The sequence below is a fragment of the Hyperoodon ampullatus genome, assembly GCF_949752795.1.
Source record: "Hyperoodon ampullatus genome assembly, chromosome: 5".
In the NCBI taxonomy this organism is placed as follows: domain Eukaryota; kingdom Metazoa; phylum Chordata; class Mammalia; order Artiodactyla; family Ziphiidae; genus Hyperoodon; species Hyperoodon ampullatus.
In genome coordinates, this window is record NC_136918.1 from 70,687,234 (window position 1) to 70,710,093 (window position 22,860).

General features: G+C 38.4%; 1 protein-coding gene across 3 annotated transcripts in view; it reads left to right on the plus strand.

Annotated features, from left to right (window-relative positions):
- VEPH1 (ventricular zone expressed PH domain containing 1) overlaps positions 1-22,860 on the plus strand; it is a gene marked incomplete at both ends in the record, with an annotated part of 216,361 nt that overhangs the window by 165,336 nt on the left and 28,165 nt on the right. For 2 of the 3 annotated variants that reach the window (XM_079705451.1, XM_079705452.1), the window contains one exon: positions 1,632-1,766. The exons of the other annotated variant lie outside the window; for it this stretch is intronic. In XM_079705451.1, coding sequence (XP_079561577.1) covers positions 1,632-1,766 — 135 coding nt within the window. The remainder of the gene's footprint in view (positions 1-1,631; positions 1,767-22,860) is intronic. 3 annotated transcript variants of the gene reach the window in all.

A 22,860-nucleotide genomic window follows, 5' to 3' on the forward strand; every position in this document is an offset into this window, starting at 1 on the left:
TCCTCCGCCTTTTCCCACTCAGTATAAAAAGCAGCTCATCTTGAGGATAACAATAAGATTTTTCTGGAAAAACAAATTGTTATTCACTTACTAAATAGAAACTTTGTACACAAAGACCACCTAGAGAGTCTTATAAGTCAATGTTTGGACAGTCATTGACCTAGAAAATGGGATTTTATAAGGCAAAATCATTATTTTATTATACCTCACACATAAAGGATAATATATATGGTACTTTATGTGTGTATGTGTGTATAATTTTGTGCCTTTTATGTTCTATATTTTTTATAAAATTGTTCCCTTGAATTGAGACACTTCTCACATTCATAGATATAACATCACAACATCTAAATAACTGTTAAACACATAATTGGTTAGTAAACATACAAACAGTTTAAATCTTCCTTTGAAAATTTTAGAACCTAGGGGCAGGACAGGAATAAAGATGCAGACATAGAGAATGGACTTGAGGACACCGGGAGGGGGAAGTGGTAAGCTGGGACAAAGTGAGAGAGTAGCACTGACATATATACACTACCAAATTTAAAATAGATAGCTAGTGGGAAGCAGCTGCACAGCACAGGGAGATCAGGTCGTGACCACCTAGAGGGGTGGGGTAGGGAGGGTGGGAGGGAGACGCAAGAGGGAGAAGATACGGGGATGTATGTATATGTATATAGCTGATTCACTTTGTTATACAGCAGAAACTAACACACCATTGTAAAACAATTATACTCCAATAAAGATGTTAAAAAATTTTTATTTTCATTGGCTTGAATGATATATATGTAAATGTGATTCTTTTTTTACATTGACAATCTCATTTTCCCAAACTGAGAATATCTTAAAGCTCTAAGAATATTCAGCCATTACACATTCTATAACCGAAAATGTTTGTGTTTACCCAACCCCCCCCACTCATACTGTTCACATCTGAACAACTGAATAATGAACTCTTGGTTATTTCATGTCTATTCTTCATGATTTACTCTGTATAAATAAACTTGATATTTGTACTCTATTTGTACTCTCTTGATATTTGTTTTTATTTTATACCTTAATTCTCAGATCTTTGAAAAATAAATATATATATTAATATTAACCATTTTCCAATTAAGTAACATGCTTGAGAAATGATTGAAGTAAATACTACATTACAAAGGTTAGGCATATTTATAGAGATCAAATCAACTGTCTTAAAAATCCTATTTATGGGCTTCCCTGGTGGCACAGTGGTTGGGGATCCGCCTGCCGATGCGGGGGACACGGGTTTGTGTCCCGGTCTGGGAGGATCCCACATGCTGTGGGGTGGCTGGGCTCGTGGGCCATAGCCGCTGGGCCTGCGTGTCCAGAGCCTGTGCTCCGCAACGGGAGAGGCCACAGTGGTGAGAGGCCCACATACCGCAAAAAAAAAAAAAAAAAGTCCTATTTATGTTAAATTTTCTGTTAAGAAATAAAAAGCATGAAACGTACCATATGTTTGATCTTCAAGACAGACTTCCCTGTAGCTTTATTTAAATTTAAACCATTTTTAAGTTCAGACCAAGCCTAATAGTGCTTTGCAGTCCATCAAACAATACTGTTAGGACAAGAGATAACATGTCACGTTTCTCTCATTAATGCCCTTTCAGAGCCTGTTTCCTGAGCCCCTGTCCATACAGAGCCGTTCTGTGCAATTTCTCAGAGCTCTGTGGGAGAAGACCCAGGCAGAGGGTGCTCACAGCTTTGAAACAGCCATGATGGAGTCCACATTCCCACAGCAGAAGGTAAATGCTTTTTTCCTTGGACATGTTATTTTAAACCAAGATTCAAGATTAGCTTATAACAGTTTGCCTTTTCTTGATAGTTCAGTTTTTTCCCTTCATTCCTTTATTTTCTTTTATTATTAGGAAACACTAAGTAATGATTTACATGTCATGTTGTAGTGGACTCAGGACCTAGTGATATCAGTAGACAAGGTCACTGCCCTTTGAGGCTCCCAGACTGACATAATACTGCCCAGTCAGAGCCACACAAAAACCACACACATGGTATGGAATAGAAAACATTTTACAGAAGAAGACAGACAACTCTAGGACTGAAAGGGAAAGAGCACTGGGGAATCAAGCTCCAGCTTCTTTGGTGCTTTTCATTTCGTCCTTCTGTACTTCCTCTCATCACCTTGCCCTCTGCTGTCACCACAAAGCTAGAAAGGGAAGACAAGGTGAACAGGAAGGTCAGGGTGGGAAAGAGCTCTGTTGAGGCAGACAAGGATGATGTGAGACAGAGCATTTTAGGAGTGTGGAAATAGGGGCATCACTCTCAGGACACAGTGGCCGAGACCTCCTGAGCAGACCCTTGAACTGGGAAAGGACCAAAATGTGGAACTATGCCTATCCAGTCAACAGAGTGTAACCAGAAGTGGACGTTCACTGCCGTGATCAGATCTGCCCATGAGAAAGGTCACAGGCCTGGCTATGGAGAGAATGATTAGAGGAAGCCTGACTGGAGACAGGAAGACTACAAAGGAAGCAACTACTGTAGTCAGGTAGGAAATGAAGGCCTGAACTGAAGTTAGAAGTTGTAGGAAGAGGATGGATTCAAGAGCCATTAAAGAAACAGAATCAACAGGACTTGGTGCCTGATAAGGAAATTGAAAGAACCAAGGATGACTCCAGGTGCATTGTGTGGCCAGTGGATGATGGCATCATCTTGAAAAAGAGAGACCACAAAGGAAGCTGATGTGGAGGAAGAAGATAAATCATTCTGGCTTACATATTTTGAGTGTGAGTGGTTTGTGTAGATAACCAGGTGGTGATGGTGGTTGAATTGCCACTGTGGACCTCAGGAAGAAGGACATGACTGGAGATAATGGATTTGGGAGTCAAAGATAGCACTTGATGTCATGACAGTAGATTGGATAACTCGGGAAGAACATGGATAATGAGAATGGAGAATGGTTATTGATCTCTCCTTAGTAAATTGCCAGCTTCTGTAAGTCCTTCTCATACTCAGAGATCCTGATTATCCTTATTTTGCCTTCAAGAAAGCCCAGTAATAAGCATTGGATGCTTACTGATCAAACCAGAGATTCTGAGAGTATATGATCATGGTCTTTGTCCTTGTTTTACTATTGAGAATGGGAACAAACATACTAATATTGGGGCTTCCCTGGTGGCGCAGTGGTTGAGAGTCCGCCTGCCGATGCAGGGGACACGGGTTCGTGCCCCGGTCTGGGAGGATCCCACATGCCGCAGAGTAGCTGGGCCCGTGAGCCATGGCCGCTGAGCCTGCACGTCTGGAGCCTGTGCTCCGCAATGGGAGAGGCCACAGCAGTGAGAGGCCCGCATACAGCAAAAAAAAAAAAAAAAACAAAAAAAAAACATACTAATATTAAATAAACTCAAAGTACAAACAACTAGCAAATTAATCAAAAACTGTTACATTGTGAAACAAATTCAATACCTCTTAAGTGCTGAAGGATTGTAAAAAGATGAGAAATGGGTGTGATTAATCAGAAGTTTAGTTAGTATGGTCTGTAAGACACTGAAGCCACACCCAATTATTGCATCACTATTTTTTGGCTTTGGTTTAAGAATTAGACATGTAGTATTAAGAATAAAGGAAATGCCATAGTTGCATCAATGCAAAGTAGAATGGAATTCTTTGCATATTTCCTGCAAATTTTAAAGTTTTGTATCATGTTTAAAGACAGTGCCTCAAATTCTTATAAATGTTTCATTGTGAACTGTAGTTTAACTAGAGGGAACTTGTAAATTAAACCTCAGCAGACTGCTTCAAGTCCTAAGAGGTTGGAAAAAAACCCCAAAATTTTGCAAACCAGTTTTGTGCATGCTCACAAGTATACTTATTCATATTTCTTCTATTTCATACCAATAAATATTCCTCTAGGGAAAAATTAACTGCAAACCAAAATGTTTTATAAATTTTTTAAACTTTATAATTTGGTTTATTCATAACTAATAGAAAAACTTTGATGTCTGGAATGTGCACTGTGTTACAAAGTTTATCGACCTGGGTATTTCTCAATCAAATTGATTTCCTACTCTCTTTATTTTATGAAGTGTTCTTCCCATGAAATTCACAATAGCTGTGAGAATGGTCCAAAGTCTGCTGTCTTTTCACCATATGTGCCAGTCTGTACATACACTAGTGATTTGAAAATGATGGGCATGTGTTTATCTGTTGCTGTGATAGAATTAATACTGCAGCCAACTGGATTCAGGTATACAAAAAAGGAAGACACTTCTGAGAAAATGCCTAAGTCTCTAGAATATAATGCTCTGGAGAGTTTGTTATTGAAAATTCATTTTAATAAAATCTTGGAATTTTAGAATTGAAAATCAACAGTAAGTTATCTATTAAATTGTAAAGTGCTTGAGGGCAAGAGATGCACTATGTTTACCATTATATTTCCAGGGTCACACAGTGCCTGGCACGTGGTAGGCTCTCAATAAATGATGAGTATCAATTGAATAAGTAAATAAATCCTGTCACTTTCCAGATGTTAAAATTGGAAGCATAGGGACCTATCGTTGGTCACCTACCTAGTCAGGGGCAGAGCTAGAGCACGAGCATACACCATGGTGACATCGGGACCACCACCAATATATCTGGGTTTTCTCCACTCTGGCTTGTAAAATTACAATTCCCTGCCTCTTGAAGTAAGTCTTGGTTATGTGACTTACTTCAGCCAATGATATATGAGAAGGGATATGTGTCACTCCAGGCAGAAGCTTTTCAAAGCCAGTGTTCCATTCTCCATCTTCCCTTTCTTACCCTACCATGAGGACTGCAGAAGCAAATGTTGATATTGAGTTGGCAGAAGATGGACACAACCTGGAACCCCAAACTACCACATAGAGGACTGCTGCTCTGGAGAGCCACCCAGACCCACCACACACTTCTCATGATGAAGGAACAATCTTCTGTTTTGTTAAAGACAGAAGTTTTGGTATTTGTTATGGGAGTATAACCTACCTATCTTGACTACTTTTCTTAATTTTAAATAGTAATAAAAACATTTTTTAAAAACTTGGATTAATGGAAAGATATGCCCTTCTCATGGCTAGGAACACTGATTACACAAATGAAAATTTTCTCTCAAATCATAAATACAATTTATTTCAAAGTGATCCTAGATTGACAATAACCAAAACAGTTCTGAAAAAGAACAGAGGAGAAAATTTTTCTACTAGGAAATGAAAACTTATTCTAAAAGCACAATAAGATGAGGAGATGATTATTGCTATAGGGATAAATTAATATGAATAAGGAATAAAGAGTCCAGAGATAGTTCCAAGCATATATGGACACTTGGTAGATGATAGAAAGGAGATTTCCAATCAGTGAGGAGAAAATAAAATATTTTAAAAATAGTATGGGGGATGTGTGACTTTTCAGTTGGAAAAGATAAAATTAGATCCCGCCCAGACACTATAATAAATAAACTAACTCCAGATAAAGCTCTAAATGTAATCAATGAAACTTTACAACAATTAGAAGAAAATACCCATAGTTGTCTTTGTGACTTCAGGGTAAGCAAGGATTTAAGACATAAGTAAACAGAAATCATAAAGGAAATATGAATAGATTCGAGTACTTCAAAAGTTTAAATTTCTATATGACAAATTACACCACAACAAAGTTAAAAGGCAAGCACAACCTGGGAGAAGTTATTTAAAATATGTGTAAGGGCCCTGAACCAAGATGGCGGAGTAGAAAGATGTGCTTTCCCTCCCTCTTGTGAGAACACCAGAATCACAACTAGCTGCTGGACAATCATAGACAGGAAGATGCTGGAACACACTGAAAAAGATACCCCACATACAAAGACAAAGGAGAAGCCACAATGAGACAGTAGGAGGGGTGCAATCACAGTAAAATCAAATCCCATAACTGCTGGGTGGGTGACTCACAGACTGGAGAGCACTTATACCACAGAACTCTACCCACTAGAGTGACGGTTCTGAGCCCCACATCAGGCTTCCCAGCCTGGGGGCCTGGCAACGGGAGGAGGAATTCCTAGAGAATCAGACTTTGAAGCCTAGTGGGATTTGATTACAGGACTTCAACAGGACTGGGAGAAACGAGACTCCGCTCTTGGAGGGCACGCACAAAGTAGTGTGCACATGGGGACCCAGGGGAAGGAGCAGTGACTCCATAGGAGACTGAACCAGACCTACCTGCTAGTGTTGGAGGGTCTCCTGCCGAGGTGGGCGGTGGTGTGGCTCACCGTGGGGACAAGGACACTGGCAGCAGAAGTTCTGGGAAGTACTCCTTGGCGTGAGCCCTCCCAGAGTCTATCATTAGCCCCACCAAAGAGCCCAGATAGGCTCCAGTGTTGGGTTGCCTCAGGCCAAACAACCAACAGGGAGGGAGCCCAGCCCCACCCATCAGCAGTCAAGCGGATTAAACTTTTACTGAGCTCTGCCCACCAGAACAACAGTCAGATCTACCCACCACCAGTCCCTCCCATCAGGAAACTTGCAAAATCCTCTTAGATAGCATCATCCACCAGAGGGCAGACAGCCGAAGCAAGAAGAACTACAATCCTGCAGCCTGTGGAAAAAAAAACACATTCATAAAAGATAGACAAGATGAAAAGGCAGAGGGCTATGTACCAGATGAAGGAACAAGATAAAACCCCAGAAAAACAACTAAATGAAGTGGATATAGGCAACTTTCCAGAAAAAGAATTCAGAATAATGATAGTGAAGATGATCCAAACCTCGGAAAAACAATGGAGGCAAAGGTAGAGAAGATGCGAGAAATGTCTCACAAAGACGTAGAAGAATTAAAGAACAAACAAACAGAGATGAACAATACAATAACTGAAATGCAAACTACACTAGAAGGAATCAATAGCAGAATAACTGAGGCAGAAGAATGGATAAGTGACCTGGAAGACAGAATGGTGGAATTCACTGCTGCAGAACAGAATAAAGAAAAAAGAATGAAAAGAAATGAAGACAGCCTAAGAGACCTCTGAGACAACATTACATGCAACAACATTCACATTATAAGGGTCCCAGAAGGAGAAGAGAGAGACAAAGGACCAGAGAAAATATTTGAAGATATTATAGTCGAACTTCCATAACATGGGAAAGGAAATAGCCACCCAAGTCCACAAAGCGCAGAGAGTCCCATACAGGATAAACCCAAGGAGAAACACGCCGAGACACATAGTAATCAAACTGGCAAAAATTAAAGACAAAGAAAAAGTATTGAAAACAGCAAGGGAAAAATGACAAATAACATGCAAGGGAACTCCCATAAGGTTAACAGCTGATTTCTCAGCAGAAACTCTACAAGCCAGAAGGGAGTGGCATGATATACTTAAAGTGATGAAAGGGAAGAAGCTACAACCAAAATTACTCTACCTGGCAAGGATCTCATTCAGATTTGATGGAGAAATCAACAGCTTTACAGACAAGCAAAAGCTAAGAGAATTCAGCACCACCAAACTAGCTCTACAACAAATGCTAAAGGAACTTCTCTAAGTGGAAAACACAAGAGAATAAAAGGACCTACAAAAACAAACCCAGAACAATTAAGAAAATGGTCATAGGAACATACATAACGATAATTACCTTAAATGTGAATGGGTTAAATGCTCCAACCAAAAGACACAGGCTTGCTGAATGGATACAGAAACAAGACCCATCTATATGCTGTCTACAAGAGACCCACTTCAGACCTAGTGACACATACAGACTGAAAGTGAGGGGATGGAAAAAGGTATTCCATGCAAATGGAAATCAAAAGAAAGCTAGAGTAGCGATACTCATATCAGAAAAAATAGACTTTAAAATAAAGAATGTTACAAGAGACAAGGAAGGACACTACATAATGGTCAAGGGGTCAATCCAAAAAGAAGGTATAACAATTATAAATATATATGCACCCAACATAGGAGCACCTCAATACATAAGGCAACTGCTAACAGCTATAAAAGAGGAAATCGACAGTAACACAATAATAATGGGGGACTTTAAAACCTCACTTACACCAATGGACAGATCATCCAAAATGAAAATAAATAAGGAAACAGAAGCTTTAAATGACAAAATAGACCAGATAGATTTAATTGATATTTATAGGACAGTCCATCCAAAAACAGCAGATTACACTTTCTTCTCAAGTGCACACAGAACATTCTCCAGGACAGATCACATCTTGGGTCACAAATCAAGCCTCAGAAAATTTAAGAAAATTGAAATCATATCAAGCATCTTTTCTGACTACAATGCTATGAGATTAGAAATGAATTACAGTGAAAAAAATGTAGAAAACACAAACACATGGACGCTAAACAATACGTTACTAAATAACCAAGAGATCACTGAAGAAACCAAAGAGGAAATCAGAAAGTACCTAGAGACAAATGACAATGAAAACATGATGATCCAAAACCTATGGGATGCAGCAAAAGTAGTTCTAAGAGGGAAGTTTATAGCTATACAAGCCTACCTCAAGAAACAAAAAAATTCTCCAATAAACAATCTAACCTTACACCTAAAGGAACTAGAGAAAGAAAAACAAACAAAACCCAAAGTTAGCAGAGGGAAAGAAATCATAAAGATCAGAGCAGAAATAAATGAAATAGAAACAAAGAAAACAATAGCAAAGATCAATAAAACTAAAAGCTGGTTCTTTGAGAAGATAAACAAAATTGATAAACCATTAGCCAGATTCATCAAGAAAAAGAGGGAGAGGACTCAAATCAATAAAATTAGAAATGAAAATGGAGAAGTTACAACAGACACCGCAGAAATACAAAGCATCCTAAGAGACTACTACAAGTAACTATATGCCAATAAAATGGACAACCTGGAAGAAATGGTCAAATTCTTAGAAAGGTATAACCTTCCAAGACTAAACCAGGAAGAAATAGAAAATATGAACAGACCAATCACAAGTAATGAAATTGAAACTGTGATTTAAAATCTTCCAACAAACAAAAGTTTGTTGGCTTCACAGGTGAATTCTATCCAACATTTAGAGAGGAGCTAACACCCATCCTTCTCAAACTGTTTCAAAAAATTGCAGAGGAAGGAACACTCCCAAATTCATTCTATGAGGCCACCATCACCCTGATACCAAAACCAGACAAAGATACTACAAAAAAGGAAAATTACAGACCAATATCACTGATGAATATAGATGCAAAAATCCTCAACAAAATACTAGCAAACAGAATCCAACAACACATTAAAAGGATCATACACCATGATTAAGTGGAATTTATCCCAGGGATGCAAGGATTCTTCAATATACGCAAATCAATCAATGTGATACACCGTATTAACAAATTGAAGAGTAAAAACCATATAATCATCTCAATAGATGCAGAAAAAGCTTTTGACAAAATTCAACACCGATTTATGATAAAAACTCTCCAGAAAGTGGGCATAGAGGGAACCTAACTCAACATAATAAAGGCTATATATGACAAACCCACAGCAAACATCATTCTCAATGGTGAAAAACTGAAAGCATTTCCTCTAAGATCAGGAACAAGACAAGGATGTCCACTCTCACCACTATTATTCAACATAGTTTTGGAAGTCCTAGCTATGGCAATCAGAGAAGAAAAAGAAATAAAAGGAATACAAATTGGAAAAGAAGAAGTAAAACTGTCACTGTTTGCAGATGACATGATACTATACATAGAGAATCCTAAAAATGCCACCAGAAAACTACTAAAGCTAATCAATGAATTTGGTAAAGTTGCAGGATACAAAATTAATGCACAGAAATCTCTTGCATTCCTATACACTAATGATGAAAAATCTGAAAGAGAAATTAAGGAAACACTCCCATTTACCATTGCAACAAAAAGAATAAAATACCTAGGAATAAACCTACCTGGGGAGAGAGAATACCTGTTTGCAGAAAACTGTAAGACACTGATGAAAGACATTAAAGATGATACCAACAGATGGAGAGATATACCATGTTCTTGGATGGGAAGAATCAATATTGTGTAAATGACTGTACTACCCAAAGCAATCTACAGATTCAATGCAATCCCTATCAAATTACCAATGGCATTTTTTATGGAACTGGAACAAAAAATCTTAAAATTGTATGGAGACACAAAAGACCCTGAGTAGCCAAAGTAGTCTTGAGGGAAAACTACGGAGCTGGAGGAATCAGACTCCCTGACTTCAGACTATACTACAAAGCTACAGTAATCAAGACAATATGGTACTGGCACAAAAACAGAAACAGATCAATGGAACAAGATAGAAAGCCCAGAGATAAACCCACGTACCTATGGTCAACTTATCTATGACAAAGGAGGCAAGGATATACCATGGAGAAAAGACAGTCTCTTCAGTAAGTTGTGCTGGGAAAACTGGACAGCTACATTTAAAAGAATGAAATTAGAACACTCCCTAACACTATACACAAAAATAAACTGAAAATGGATTAGAGACCTAAATGTAAGACCAGACACTATAAAACTCTTAGAGGAAAACATAAGAAGAACACTCTTTGACATAAATCACAAGATCTTTTTTGACCCACCTCCTAGAGTAATAAAAATAAAAACAAAAATAAATTGGACCTAATGAAACTTAAACGCTTTTGCACAGCAAAGGAGACCATAAACAAGACGAAAAGACAACCCTCAGAATGGGAGAAAATATTTGCAAACGAATCTACAGACAAAGGATTAATGTCCAAAATATATAAACAGCTCATGCAGCTCAATATTAAAAAAGCAAACAACCCAATCCAAAAATGGGCAGAAGACCTAAATAGACATTTCTCCAAAGAAGACCTACAGATGGCCAAGAACCACATGAAAAGCTGCTCAACATCACTAATCATTAGAGAAATTCAAATCAAAACTACAATGAGGTATCACCTCCAACCAGTTAGAATGGGCATCATCAGAAAATCTACAAACAACAAATGCTGGAGAGGGTGTGGAGAAAAGGGAACCCTCTTGCACTGTTGGTGAGAATGTAAGTTGATACAGCCACTATGGAGAACAGTATGGAGGTTCCTTAAAAAACTAAAAATAGAATTACCATATGATCCAGCAGTACCACTACTGCGCATATACCCAGAGAAAACCATAATTCAAAAAGACCCATGCAGGCTTCCCTGGTGGTGCAGTGGTTGAGAGTCCGCCTGCCGATGCAGGGGACACGGGTTCGTGCCCTGGTCTGGGAGGATCCCACATGCCGCCGAGCGGCTGGGCCCGTGAGCCATGGCCACTGGGCCTGCGCGTCCGGAGCCTGTGCTCCGCAATGGGAGAGGCCACAGCAGTGAGAGGCCCGCATACAGCAAAAAAAAAAAAAAAGACCCATGCACCCCAATGTTCATTGCAGCACTATTTACAATAGCCAGGACGTGGAAGCAACCTAAACGCCCATCGACAGATGAATGGATAAAGAAGATATGGTACATATATACAACGGAATATTTCTCAGCCATAAAAAGGAACAACATTGGGTCGTTATGTAGAGACGTGGATGGATCTAGCAACTGTTATACAGAGTGAAGTAAGTCAGAAAGAGAAAAACAAATATCGTATATTAACGCATGTATGTGGAACTTAGAAAAATGGTACAGATGAACTGGTTTGCATGGCAGAAGTTGAGACACAGATGTAGAGAACAAATATATGGACCCCAAGGGGGGATAGCTGTGGGGGAGTGGCGGTGGGATGAATTGGGAGATCGGGATTGACATGTATACACTGATGTGTATAAAATTGATGACTAATAAGAACTTACTGTATTAAAAAATTAATTAAATAAAAATTTTAAATTAAAATAAATAAATAAAATAAAATAAAATAAAATATGTGTAACACACAAAACTCTCCTACACATCAACAAGGAAGAGACAAACAACCCAAGAGAAAACTGGGCAAAGAACATGAACAGAAAATTCACTGAACAAAAACTCAAGTGGCCAAAACACCTAAGAAAGGATGTTTAGACTCACTAAAAATCATTGAAATAATTGATTTAAAATGTTAAAGATGAAATACCATTTACAATGATCAGACTGGCAAGAATAAAAAATTGTGGCAATACAAGTTTTGGCAAAGATGTGAAAATATAAGTATGTTCATACATGACATATGACACTAAAACAGGTTTATCTCCTTAAAAAAGAAAAAAGTACTTAAGAAAAAAATATATATGTAGTCAATAATTAGATTCATAAATGATAGCTAGCTTGCAGTCAGGGTGGGTGAGTAACTTTCCAGAAGTGTTACTTAATTACATTTACAACTTATCAGAAAAAAACCCTTAAGCATTTCCCCACAAAGGATTCCCCCTATCTAGTTAATTAACATATCCATCACCTCACATATTCTTTCTTTCTTCCCTTCCTTCCTTCCTTCCTTTCCCTCCCTCCATCCCTCCCTCCCTCCTTTCTTTCTTCCTTTCTTCCTTTCTTTCTTTTTCTTTCTTTCTTTCTTTCTTTCTTTCTTTCTTTCTTTCTTTCTTTCTTTCTTTCTTTCTTTCTGAACATTTAAGTAAGAAATGCTCATTTCTTTCCACAAGGTGGTTTTATATTATAACATATAAAAATGTTCTGTCCTAGACAAGGTTTAAGACAAATTTTCCTTTACAACCTTTTTAAAAGGGCAATCTGGCAATAGCTGGTTATATTATAAATTCATGTACCCTACTATCTTGCAATTACATTTCTAGGTGAAACTCTCACATACTTGTGCCAGAAGACATATACAGATGTTACCTGAACATTGTTTGCACCAAAAAATTAGGAACAATGCAAATGTTCATCATTAGAAGGACACGGAAAAATGTCGTGATATAGTCATGCTACACAGGCAGTGAAAGTGAATTAATTAGACCTATGTGTAGTAACATGGAATAAATCTTAAAAACATAATATTGATTTTTAATAAGCAAGTTGCAAAATTATTATATGAATAGTATGATAGCTTGCATAAATTTTTGAAACACACTGAACAGTATTATGCATCATTTATGGGTACATATACTTGTGATAAAAATACAACAGCATATTTAGAATCACACCAAATTCATGATGGCATTGCCTCTGAATAACAAGGAACTGGGGAAAGGAAGGAGGGAAATGTTACTGGGAAGAAAATTAAGGAGATCTCGATTTCATCTATAATTTTGTTTTTAAAAAGTCAGAAGCAAAATATTAGCATTTGTTAAATTTGGCCTGCAGGGTCATGGGTATTTGTTACATTACCCTTTGTACATGCTTTTCTTTCTTTCCTTCTTTTTCTTTCTTTCTTCCTTTCTTTCTTTTTCTTTCTTTCTTTCTTTCTTTCTTCCTTCCTTCCTTCCTTCCTTTCTTCCTTTCTTTATTTATTTTTCTTTTTTCTTTTTTTTTCTGATTAAACCTGTAAGTAATGTCTAAGAGTAGAGGATTAATATATTTAACTACAAAAAATATAAAATTTATAAAAACAAAATCTATTTAGTAACTTGAAAATATGTGTAACAAGTATGAAAGACAAGTTTAATATCCTTAAGATACTGTGGGTTTGTGCAAATCAATAATCAGTGGGCCAAAGACATGAGCAAATAATTCAAAGGAGACTTTGAGTGCAGAAAAAGTATTCAGCCTCATTAGTAGTCAAGATTAAAAAATTGAAATTAAAATAACAGTACCTTTTTAATCCATTTTTTAAAAGGCAATAATCAGTGCTGGCTAGAGTAAGGGAGTTTAGACACTTTCACACATTTCTAGTCAGAGTGTAAATTATTTCAACATTTCTAAATACGTAATTTAGCAATGCAGGTCAAGAGTCTTAAAAATATTCATATCCTTTAACACAGTGATTCTACTTCTAAGAATCTGTTCTAAAGAAATAATCTGAAATGTGTATAGAACTTAAGGTACACACACCAAAAAAATACTGTGGAGTAATCTGTTAACAGCCTAAATGTCTAAAGGTGGGAAAATGAAAATGTTATATACATGTGCTTGGGGTGAGAGGGGGAAGCTGGGGTGAAGTGAGAGTAGCATCGAAATATATACACTACCGAATGTAAAATAGTTGGCTGGTGGGAAACAGCAGCATAGCACAGGGAGATCAGCTCCGTGCTTTGCAAGGACCTAGAGGGGTGGGATAGGGACAATGGGAGGGAGACTCAAGAGGGAGGGGTTATGGGGACATGTGTATGCATATGGCTGATTTGCTTTGTTGTGCAACAGAAGCTAACACAGTATTGTGAAGCAATTATACTCCAGTAAAGATCTATTAAAAATATATATATACACATTATAACACAATATAGTATAATATTTTCTAATATATAATTTAGATTATTAATATAAAATAATTTGCAATATGTGATATATCATAATAATGTACATAATATATATGTCTAAAGATGGGAAAATTAAAGTAATACATATATATAGACATCCATCTATAGGGAAGAATATTAAGAAACCATGAAAAATCATGTTTATGAAAAATGTTTAATGACATGAAACAATGCTTACATCAGATACCACATTGTGGGATGCAAAATTATTTATATAAAGAAGATTATTTGGAGATTTGCCCATTAAGACAGCCAAAAGGAAATATACCAAAATGTTAGCAATGATTAGCTCTGGTTGATGGGATTAGCTATCTTCTAAATTTTCTCTAAGTATCTATTTCTTTTACAACCAAGGGAAAAATATTATTACAGAAGTACACTTTTACTTATATTGCTTTTTGTAAGTAAATATAAGTAAATGAGCAGTATATTTAAATAAGGAAAATTTTATTTTACTAAGCAGAGATGAGTGATGCAGCATCGTATTGGCAATGTCAAAGATATTGGTCTTGGGGCTTCCCTGGTGGCGCAGTGGTTGAGAGTCCGCCTGCCGATGCAGGGGACGCGGGTTCGTGCCCCGGTCCGGGAAGATCCCACGTGCCGCGGAGTGGCTGGGCCTGTGAGCCATGGCCGCTGAGCCTGCGCGTCTGGAGCCTGTGCTCCGCAACGGGAGAGGCCACAACAGTGAGAGGCCCGCGTACCGAAAAAAAAAAAAAGATATTGGTCTTTAACATCTTAAGGAAGGAGGAGATGTTCATTTATGTTTCCAGTAAATAATTAGAGTGCTTACAATTGCCAGGTAGTCTTCTAGATGCTGAAGATAGAGGAATGAATTTTAAAAATACATAATAAAAAAAGAAAATTCCATTTTAAGATAACCAATTTTCACTCTAAAATAAGGATTTTAGAAAAAGGGCAGAAAATCAATTGATTTATTTAAGAAATGAGGAGAATGGCCTCTGTGGAGTAACTAGAGATACTATTAATAATTCCATTCCAGGGCACGTGCACCCAGCCCTTCAGAGGGAGCAGTGCTCTGATTATCAGAGGACCAGACAGTTGACAAAGCTGATGCAGAGATTGCTGACGGGCTGGAATGTGAGAGAGGGGTCTCCTTTATTGACACACATGTTCCAGTTCCCAAAGCATGGAGAAATTCCATATGCCATAGAAATGAGTTCTCGCAGCTATGCCCATTATGGAAACGAAACCAAAAAAAAATTAAATTTACTGCTGAAATAAAATGTACCCCATGTGGCTAACACTTGGAGATTTGTTTTCAGTCCACATTGCTACGAACAAACTTGACAGTTCCCAGGGTAACTGGCTGTAGTGTCAAAGTATAAATAAAACTAAAGCTCCAATTCTTGGTAGAACAAAAAGAGACCTTCTGATGCTCCCAAAGGCTTAGATTTAGTGTTTTGAGTTACCATGTTAACATAGTGCTTGAATAAATAAATACATAATAAGTAAATAAGTAGTGGGCTTATTATATATAGAATGTAACTTCAAAATCTTACCAGAAATTCAAGTGTACATGTGTGATATAAGTGACAAGTGTTGGTAGGCCAGCCTCAAAGGAGAACAGTGTGAACCCAGGTGTCTGAGAGAGGTTAGCTGTGTTGAATCTCCCTTTCGGAGCAAGCTAGATAATAACGGGGTAGATGGAAATTAGGTTCGAGATTTCAGAAGCCTAGATGGGGTTGAGGGCTCTTAGGCTTTCAGGCTATGAGCTCAGAACCAGGAAAACCTGATAGGCATATCTAAGAAGCAGAGATGAGGTAAAGAGATAAAAAGAAGGTGTGAATAAGCATCCATCCAAAGAAGTGATTATGGGGTAAATTCCATGGGAATGCAAGTCATGATAGGAAACCGCAGGCAAGGGGGTTGGGAGGGCAGATTGAGGGCAGAGTGTGGATGCAGAGGCAAAGTTGGGGGGATGGTAGACATTGAAATACAAGGTCTGGGCTTCTAAAAGAAAGAGGGAAGTGGTTCCATGTACGGAGAAATGACATGAGCAGTAACATGGAAGAGACAAAGATCTCAGTGAAGTCATGGTAAATATGACTCAAGTTCATTCATTCAGTTAAAAATATTTTTTACAAATGCCTGCTCTGTGCCAAGCACTGTGCAGAGACCAAACCTAAACAACCACGCCCTGCCCCATGAAGACAAGTAATGTACACGTAAATAAATACACAATTCCAAACTGACAGATGCTGTACAAGCATAAAATGCCTGAAGAAAGAGATGAAGGACGAGGGCATTTGATAGATGGTCAGGGAAGTCTTCTCTGAGCTGGTGGCCAAGTTTTCCTGGCAAAGGAGCCTATTTGCATAAAGGCTTTGAGATTAAACACACACACACACACAAACAAAAAACAAAAGAAGAATTTAGAAAGAAAGTCAAAACCTTGGCATATTAGAGCATTCTTCTCCAAATTTAAATCACACATCCAATCAGAAAAAAATTTTAGAGTGGGCACCCTCCATGTTTATATTTATTTATTTATAAATTATATACATGTATTATACTCATTATTTCCATTAGAAAACATATTCAAAAATAGAAATGGTAAAGGAGGAGATGAAAAAGAATGTGGAAATTCCATTTTCCTCTTCCTCCATCCCAGTGAATGGTCATGCATATGCAGGAGTCAATTCACTCCCCTTCCACAGTGTTGGAAGGAGTGTAAGGGTCAGGGTGGAGCCCAGTGAACCAAGGGAGAGTGAAGATTAGGGGTTGAGAGTTGGTCTGGAGGAATTTACCACTGGCCTCTTAAGCCATGGCAAGGAGATTTTATTGCAGTATGTGGGAAGCCACCCAAGAGTTTTGAGCAGCAGACATTACCCAGCTTGTCTTCGAAAGATCACTCAGTCTGCTGTGTGGAGACTAGATCAGAAAGGGGCAAAAGTAGAATCATGGAGATCACAAAGGAAACTATTGCTAATCCAGATGAGAGAAAAAGAGTAGTTAAAACTGGGATGGTCCTGGAAGGATAGAAATAAATGACACATTCAATATAAATTTTGGAGATAAATGAGTGGGGTGTAAAGGTGAGGGAGACTTTCGAACATCTTAAATTTAAAATGCCTGTGAGGTGTTCCAGTGGAATTATCTAGTGGGCAAACGGGAAATGGTTTAGGCCAGAAATATAAATGAGGGCATCGTTGGCACAGAGATGATGAAAGCCATGGGAAGATTAAAGCCATCTGGGAAGAGAGCACAGAGAGGGAAAGGACCCTGTTCAGGATTGAGGCCAGAGAACAGCTGAGAGACAAAAGAAACCCAGAAAGTGTAGAGGTCACATATCTCAAGAGAGTCCAAGAAAGAAAGAAAAGGGAATTGGATGGGATTTGGCAACCAGATCAAGGAAGGTAAGTACAGATAAGCATCCATCCAATTTGGCAACTTAGAGCAGTTTTAATGGAGCTTTAAGAGCAGGGTTCAAACAGGAGTCGGTGGAGAACTGAGAAAGAAAGAATGAGGAAGGAGACATAGAACATGTAGGGAGCCATTTTAAAAGTATGGTGCTGAATGGGTTGGTGATGGAGGAAGTATGGAGATGGTTGAAAATGGAAGCCCCCAGATCACCTTTATAAGTTGTTGGGATAAAGCAATAGAGAGGGCGAGAATGATGAGCAGGTGAGAGGAAAAAGGACTCCACACAGGCCAGGTCAATTAGTGGATTTGGTGGTGAGAAGATGAGTGAGTTCTTTTTTATGGCTTTTCATCTTTTTCAATGAAATAAGAGGTGAGGCCATCAGCTGAAAGTGGAGTCAGGGAAGGAGGGATGGAATGTAGGAGGTCTGAGGAAAGAGAAAGTTTGAAAGGAAATTCTCACATAAAGGAACCATGAATTTGCTAGAGAAAGATGGCAGGACTGTCTGGCAACAAGGAACATCCATTTGGGTTCTGAGATAACAGATTTAAACTAAAACAGACAGATGATTTTCTCCAGCAGTGATCAGCTGTTCAGGGGCTAAAATGGAGTTTATCCAGGCTTGGGCTTTTGTCTTTTGGTTGAGTGGTAACGAAATGGTGAAAAGTTTCAAGGTAGGGGAGATCTATGTTTGAGAAGATAGAGGGTAAAGATGTAGACCAAGGAAAAGATTTAAAATGCTGAAGAGGAAGAGTCTACACCTAGGAGACTCCACTTGAGAAACAGAAAGATGGTCATCAGAGCCCAGAAAAAAGCAAAGTTATTTTCTGAATGAAGACAATGGATTTGTGCTGAGCTTCTCTTCACAAGACCCCTCTGCTTCTCCCAGCACCAACCTGTGTTCTACCGTTCCCCTGGGAAACAAGGACAGAAGCTCATCCATGAGCCCCTCACCAAAGTGAAGGCAGACAGACAACGGCTGAGAGGCCAGATGAGGCTAAATGTGACTACAGCCACGTTTACACCATGCTCTGTGCATAAGGCTTGCGATGCTGGGAAGCATTTCCCAATGCTTATGTATTGGTAATACTCAATGCTTGAGCATTAGCGTAAGCATAAGATGAATTTTTATCACAGTTTATCTAGTATCAGTGGACTTGCATTCTTTCACCATAGCCACATAATAGTTCATCTGGGATTACCGCGATGAACATAAGAGGAGAGGCTTGAAGATGAACAGACTCCTTGAGGACTGACACGTCCTCTGGAACTTTTATAAGCATGACTTTTATTGATGTCTTAGGACCACTGAGTTTGGAAGTCCAGCCAGATTCTGAACTTTGCCTCCCTAAGTTCTGTCTCTACTTTCATTTGGATTCACTCTTTTTTCCCCTTAACAGCTATACATTATAATAATCTAATTGAGCCCCTCATTTAAACAATTCCATACCTACAACTCATACATTAAGTGATTGCACATGATTTTGTAAACACATTAAACCTAAGTGACAGTTCCATTCACTATTTAAAAGCTAGAAAATTATTACCCTTTTACTTGGCTAATTAATCCACACTATTAATATCCCCCTAACCACCGCTCACATATACTGTGCTTCTGTTATACATAAGCTTTTTTAAAGAAATTAAAATCGGCATAAATATTTTCTTGGTTTATTTTAAATCCTGGCTGATCACACGTATTGTGTTTCCTTCATGTTTCACAAGCCAGACTGTCTTATAATGAAGCATGTCAATTTTACTACTGTAGTGAACATTCCTTCACAGTCAGCCAGATGTTCTGCATCAGTCAAGGAAATTAAAAAAAGAAAAAGAAAAACCTTTCAGAAAATATTTAACGAAATACCTCTATTCCTGGGGGAACAGAGGTATGCAGTCCCTCTGAAATGTCTGTTCTAATTCAATAGTGGTTTAGGTTCTTTTCTTAAATAAGCAGTGCATGAGTACAATCTTTTTCCTTTTCCCTTGATGCTGTCATGGATATTGTATGAATGCCTACAGACACTGGGCACTGAAAGAGCACCTCTTTTCAAGCAAGGTGGAAGCAACATGCTCTGGGAATCTGCTCAAGTTGGTTAACCTTACTGAAACCCACTCGCCTCATAGGGTTGCTAGGAAGGGAAAATGAGATGATGCATTTAGTTAGTTAAGCACCCAGCAGAGCACTGGCACAGAGTAAGTGCCCCATAAACAGCACCTGTAAAACCATTACTTCATAAACTTCCAGACTGTGGTTAAATCACTTGTTTAGTTTTCTCTTTTGGGATTTGTAACAATTTAGATACATTTATGGCCCTGCTTTGAATTTTTTCCATTTTCACTCCTTTTGTAGGAACTGAGTGCTATGGTCTGTGTCTGAGCAGGGCTCAGATACCTCATTATAATCCTATGTGTGTGTGTAATTATTCTCTAAGTGGGCGCACCTCACTGCACCCTTTAATCTCAGCATCTCATCAGAGTGCTCCATTTGCCACCTTGTTATTTCCCATCCCTTCACCAAGGTCCCCTTTTTTTTCTGCTCCTCCTTTCAGTCCTCACATCTTCTTACACCCATTTCTTTATTCATAGTATTAAATCCTTCCTTTTATGCTTGTCATTATTCCCTCCTTTCTGCACAGCTCATTACATCCCTCCATCTGTGAACCTCATTATGCCATTCCAGTTGGATCTCATTACACCCTCATCATGCACATATTATTAGCTCCCCATTCATACACAGCACTGCATTCTTTCACTCTGCTGCTTATCACAACCTGCCCTTTCCACCCTCCCTATTTAATGCTTCCATTTATAAATCATATTACGTCCCCCACAAATGCCTTTATCATTACATCCAACCATTTATGCATCTCATTACCCCACTGCCCAGGCACATTTCTATGTGCATTTCTATTTGCTCATCTCATTGTGGCCCCATCAGACATGCACACGTCATTACCACCCTTTCAAATGTTCACGTTGCATTACATCCTTCTATGTTTGCATCTCATTATACCCAATATTCGTAGGTTTGACAACAAACTAACGAAAACAGGCAGATAAATATGTTACTTGCCTTTAGAAAATGAAATATGTTTCTCAGGCGCCTGATATCAGTGTTTCTGAAACAAGTCATTCATTTCAGAAAGATTTACATATATTTATCTAGCTGAGACAAAAACACTGTATATTTTATACACATAAAAAGGAGCGTCTTATCTTACTTTGTTCATATCATCATAATTATCACTACCTTGTATTACTTCTCTACAGTTTACAAAGTAGCATTGTTATCCATGAATTGATTTGTGGCAACAGCTCTCTGAAGGAGGCAGCTTAGGGATGACAGTCATTGTGCAGATTGAGAAGTACATTGAAAGCACCGAGAAATTAAGATATTTCCCAAGAACTGCTAGTGAATGACAGTAGCAGGGCTCACACTCAGATCTTCTGGCTCCCAAACCTACATTCTTTATACCATCCCACTGTGCAGAGAAGAACCTTATTTCTAAGTATCACTTGCGTCATCTAACCCATTCTGTAACACTTCCCTACCATAGAACTGGGTGCCAGCGTTCTTCAGGTTTGGTTTGTTTTCTAAAACAAAACAGTAGAACATATTTCAAACACTTTGCATTTCATGTCTTTGTCTCTGAGTTTGAAGAGCTAGATTAAAAGAAGCTTTCCTATGGAGCCACCCAACAAGAATAAATGCAAAAATCAGGAGAAATAAATGGTCCTTTAACGACCTTCACCACTGAGGCCAGCCTCACACAGGCAAAATGAGGAGATCCCTCTACAAGGGATTGGAAGGGCACCAAGGAATCCTCCCCACATGTAGAACCTTTGTTCCTCACAAATTCTAACCCCTGCCAGTCTCTTTGCTTCACTGAACTGTGTTCTCTGCCTCACTTTTATTTTTTTTATTATGAAGTAACTGACAAATTTAGGAAATTGCAGAAAGATGACATCCATTCCCACAAGATAGAAGAGGTGTTTACATTTCTTCCATATTTACTTCAAATATTTTCCTTTACAAAAAGAAGGAAACTGTTGCAAACACTCTCCTGAGGTCGGTGTGTATTATTTCCCTGAATGTTTTGTACCATTGTTTTAAAATTTTACATATGTGTTACCGTATTGCATACATCTTTTGTAATATGCTTTCTGTGTTTTAAAAATATGTCTGTTCATACATGTAGATCTAGCTCATTCATTTTACCATCTGTGGAATTTTCCATTGGGTAAATTAGACCAGAGTTTGCTTTATCCCTTTCTCTACTGAGGAGTAGTTCATCTTATCCCATCTGCCTTGATCTCTACTGCTTCACCAGTGCTTAGCACTGTGCTCTGTTGAAAGACGAAACGGAGACATTTGAAATTCCCATATCATGGGAAACAATGCCTTCTCCTTAAGTCCATGATAGGAGTCAGTTTTATCCCCTTGATCACTACTCCAAGTAGTAAACAAGTCGACAAAATGATCATTCTTAAAATAAAACTAGACCCTGGCCAAATGTTGATATGCACTAGTGTATTAAAATAATTGTACCCAAAAAGGGTCATCTGATGCCCAGAATCTGGAATGCTTCTGATGACAGCAAAAGGCAATAAAGGTAGAGAAAAATACAGTGTTTTCTACAGAAGTGTGGTTGATTTTCCCCACAGTTTAAGAAGCAGCGGTTTTAAAAGTCACTGGAGACTGTTGCCAGCCCCTGATGCAATCAAACCACGGTGACTGTGGTCACCAAAAGCATGGCCTGTTTCAGGCATTAGAAAGGGTTGTTGGATGGAAATTCCTCGAGAAACTTCAGAGTCTAGAAAGGCCCTTATTGTGATGTGGAAAAGGGATTCTTCATGCTGTGCTGGTGGGAATGTAAATTGGACAGCCATCCTGAAAAGCAATTTGTCAGAACCTAGAGAAGTTAAAGATATGCATAATGTTAAATGTTTTAATGTGTCATGCAAACAAGGTTTCTGGGGCAGAGCAGATTATTATTATTTACAGCAGATAACCTCACCGCTTCCCCTTTGCCTCAGTTGTTTACCCTCAGGCAACACAATGAGAACCACATGTCATCCTACACATACCAAGGTCTGTATTATAGGTAAGGAACCATGAAAATATGAATCTGGATATTTACGTAGGGGAGGGACAACGCCCCCACT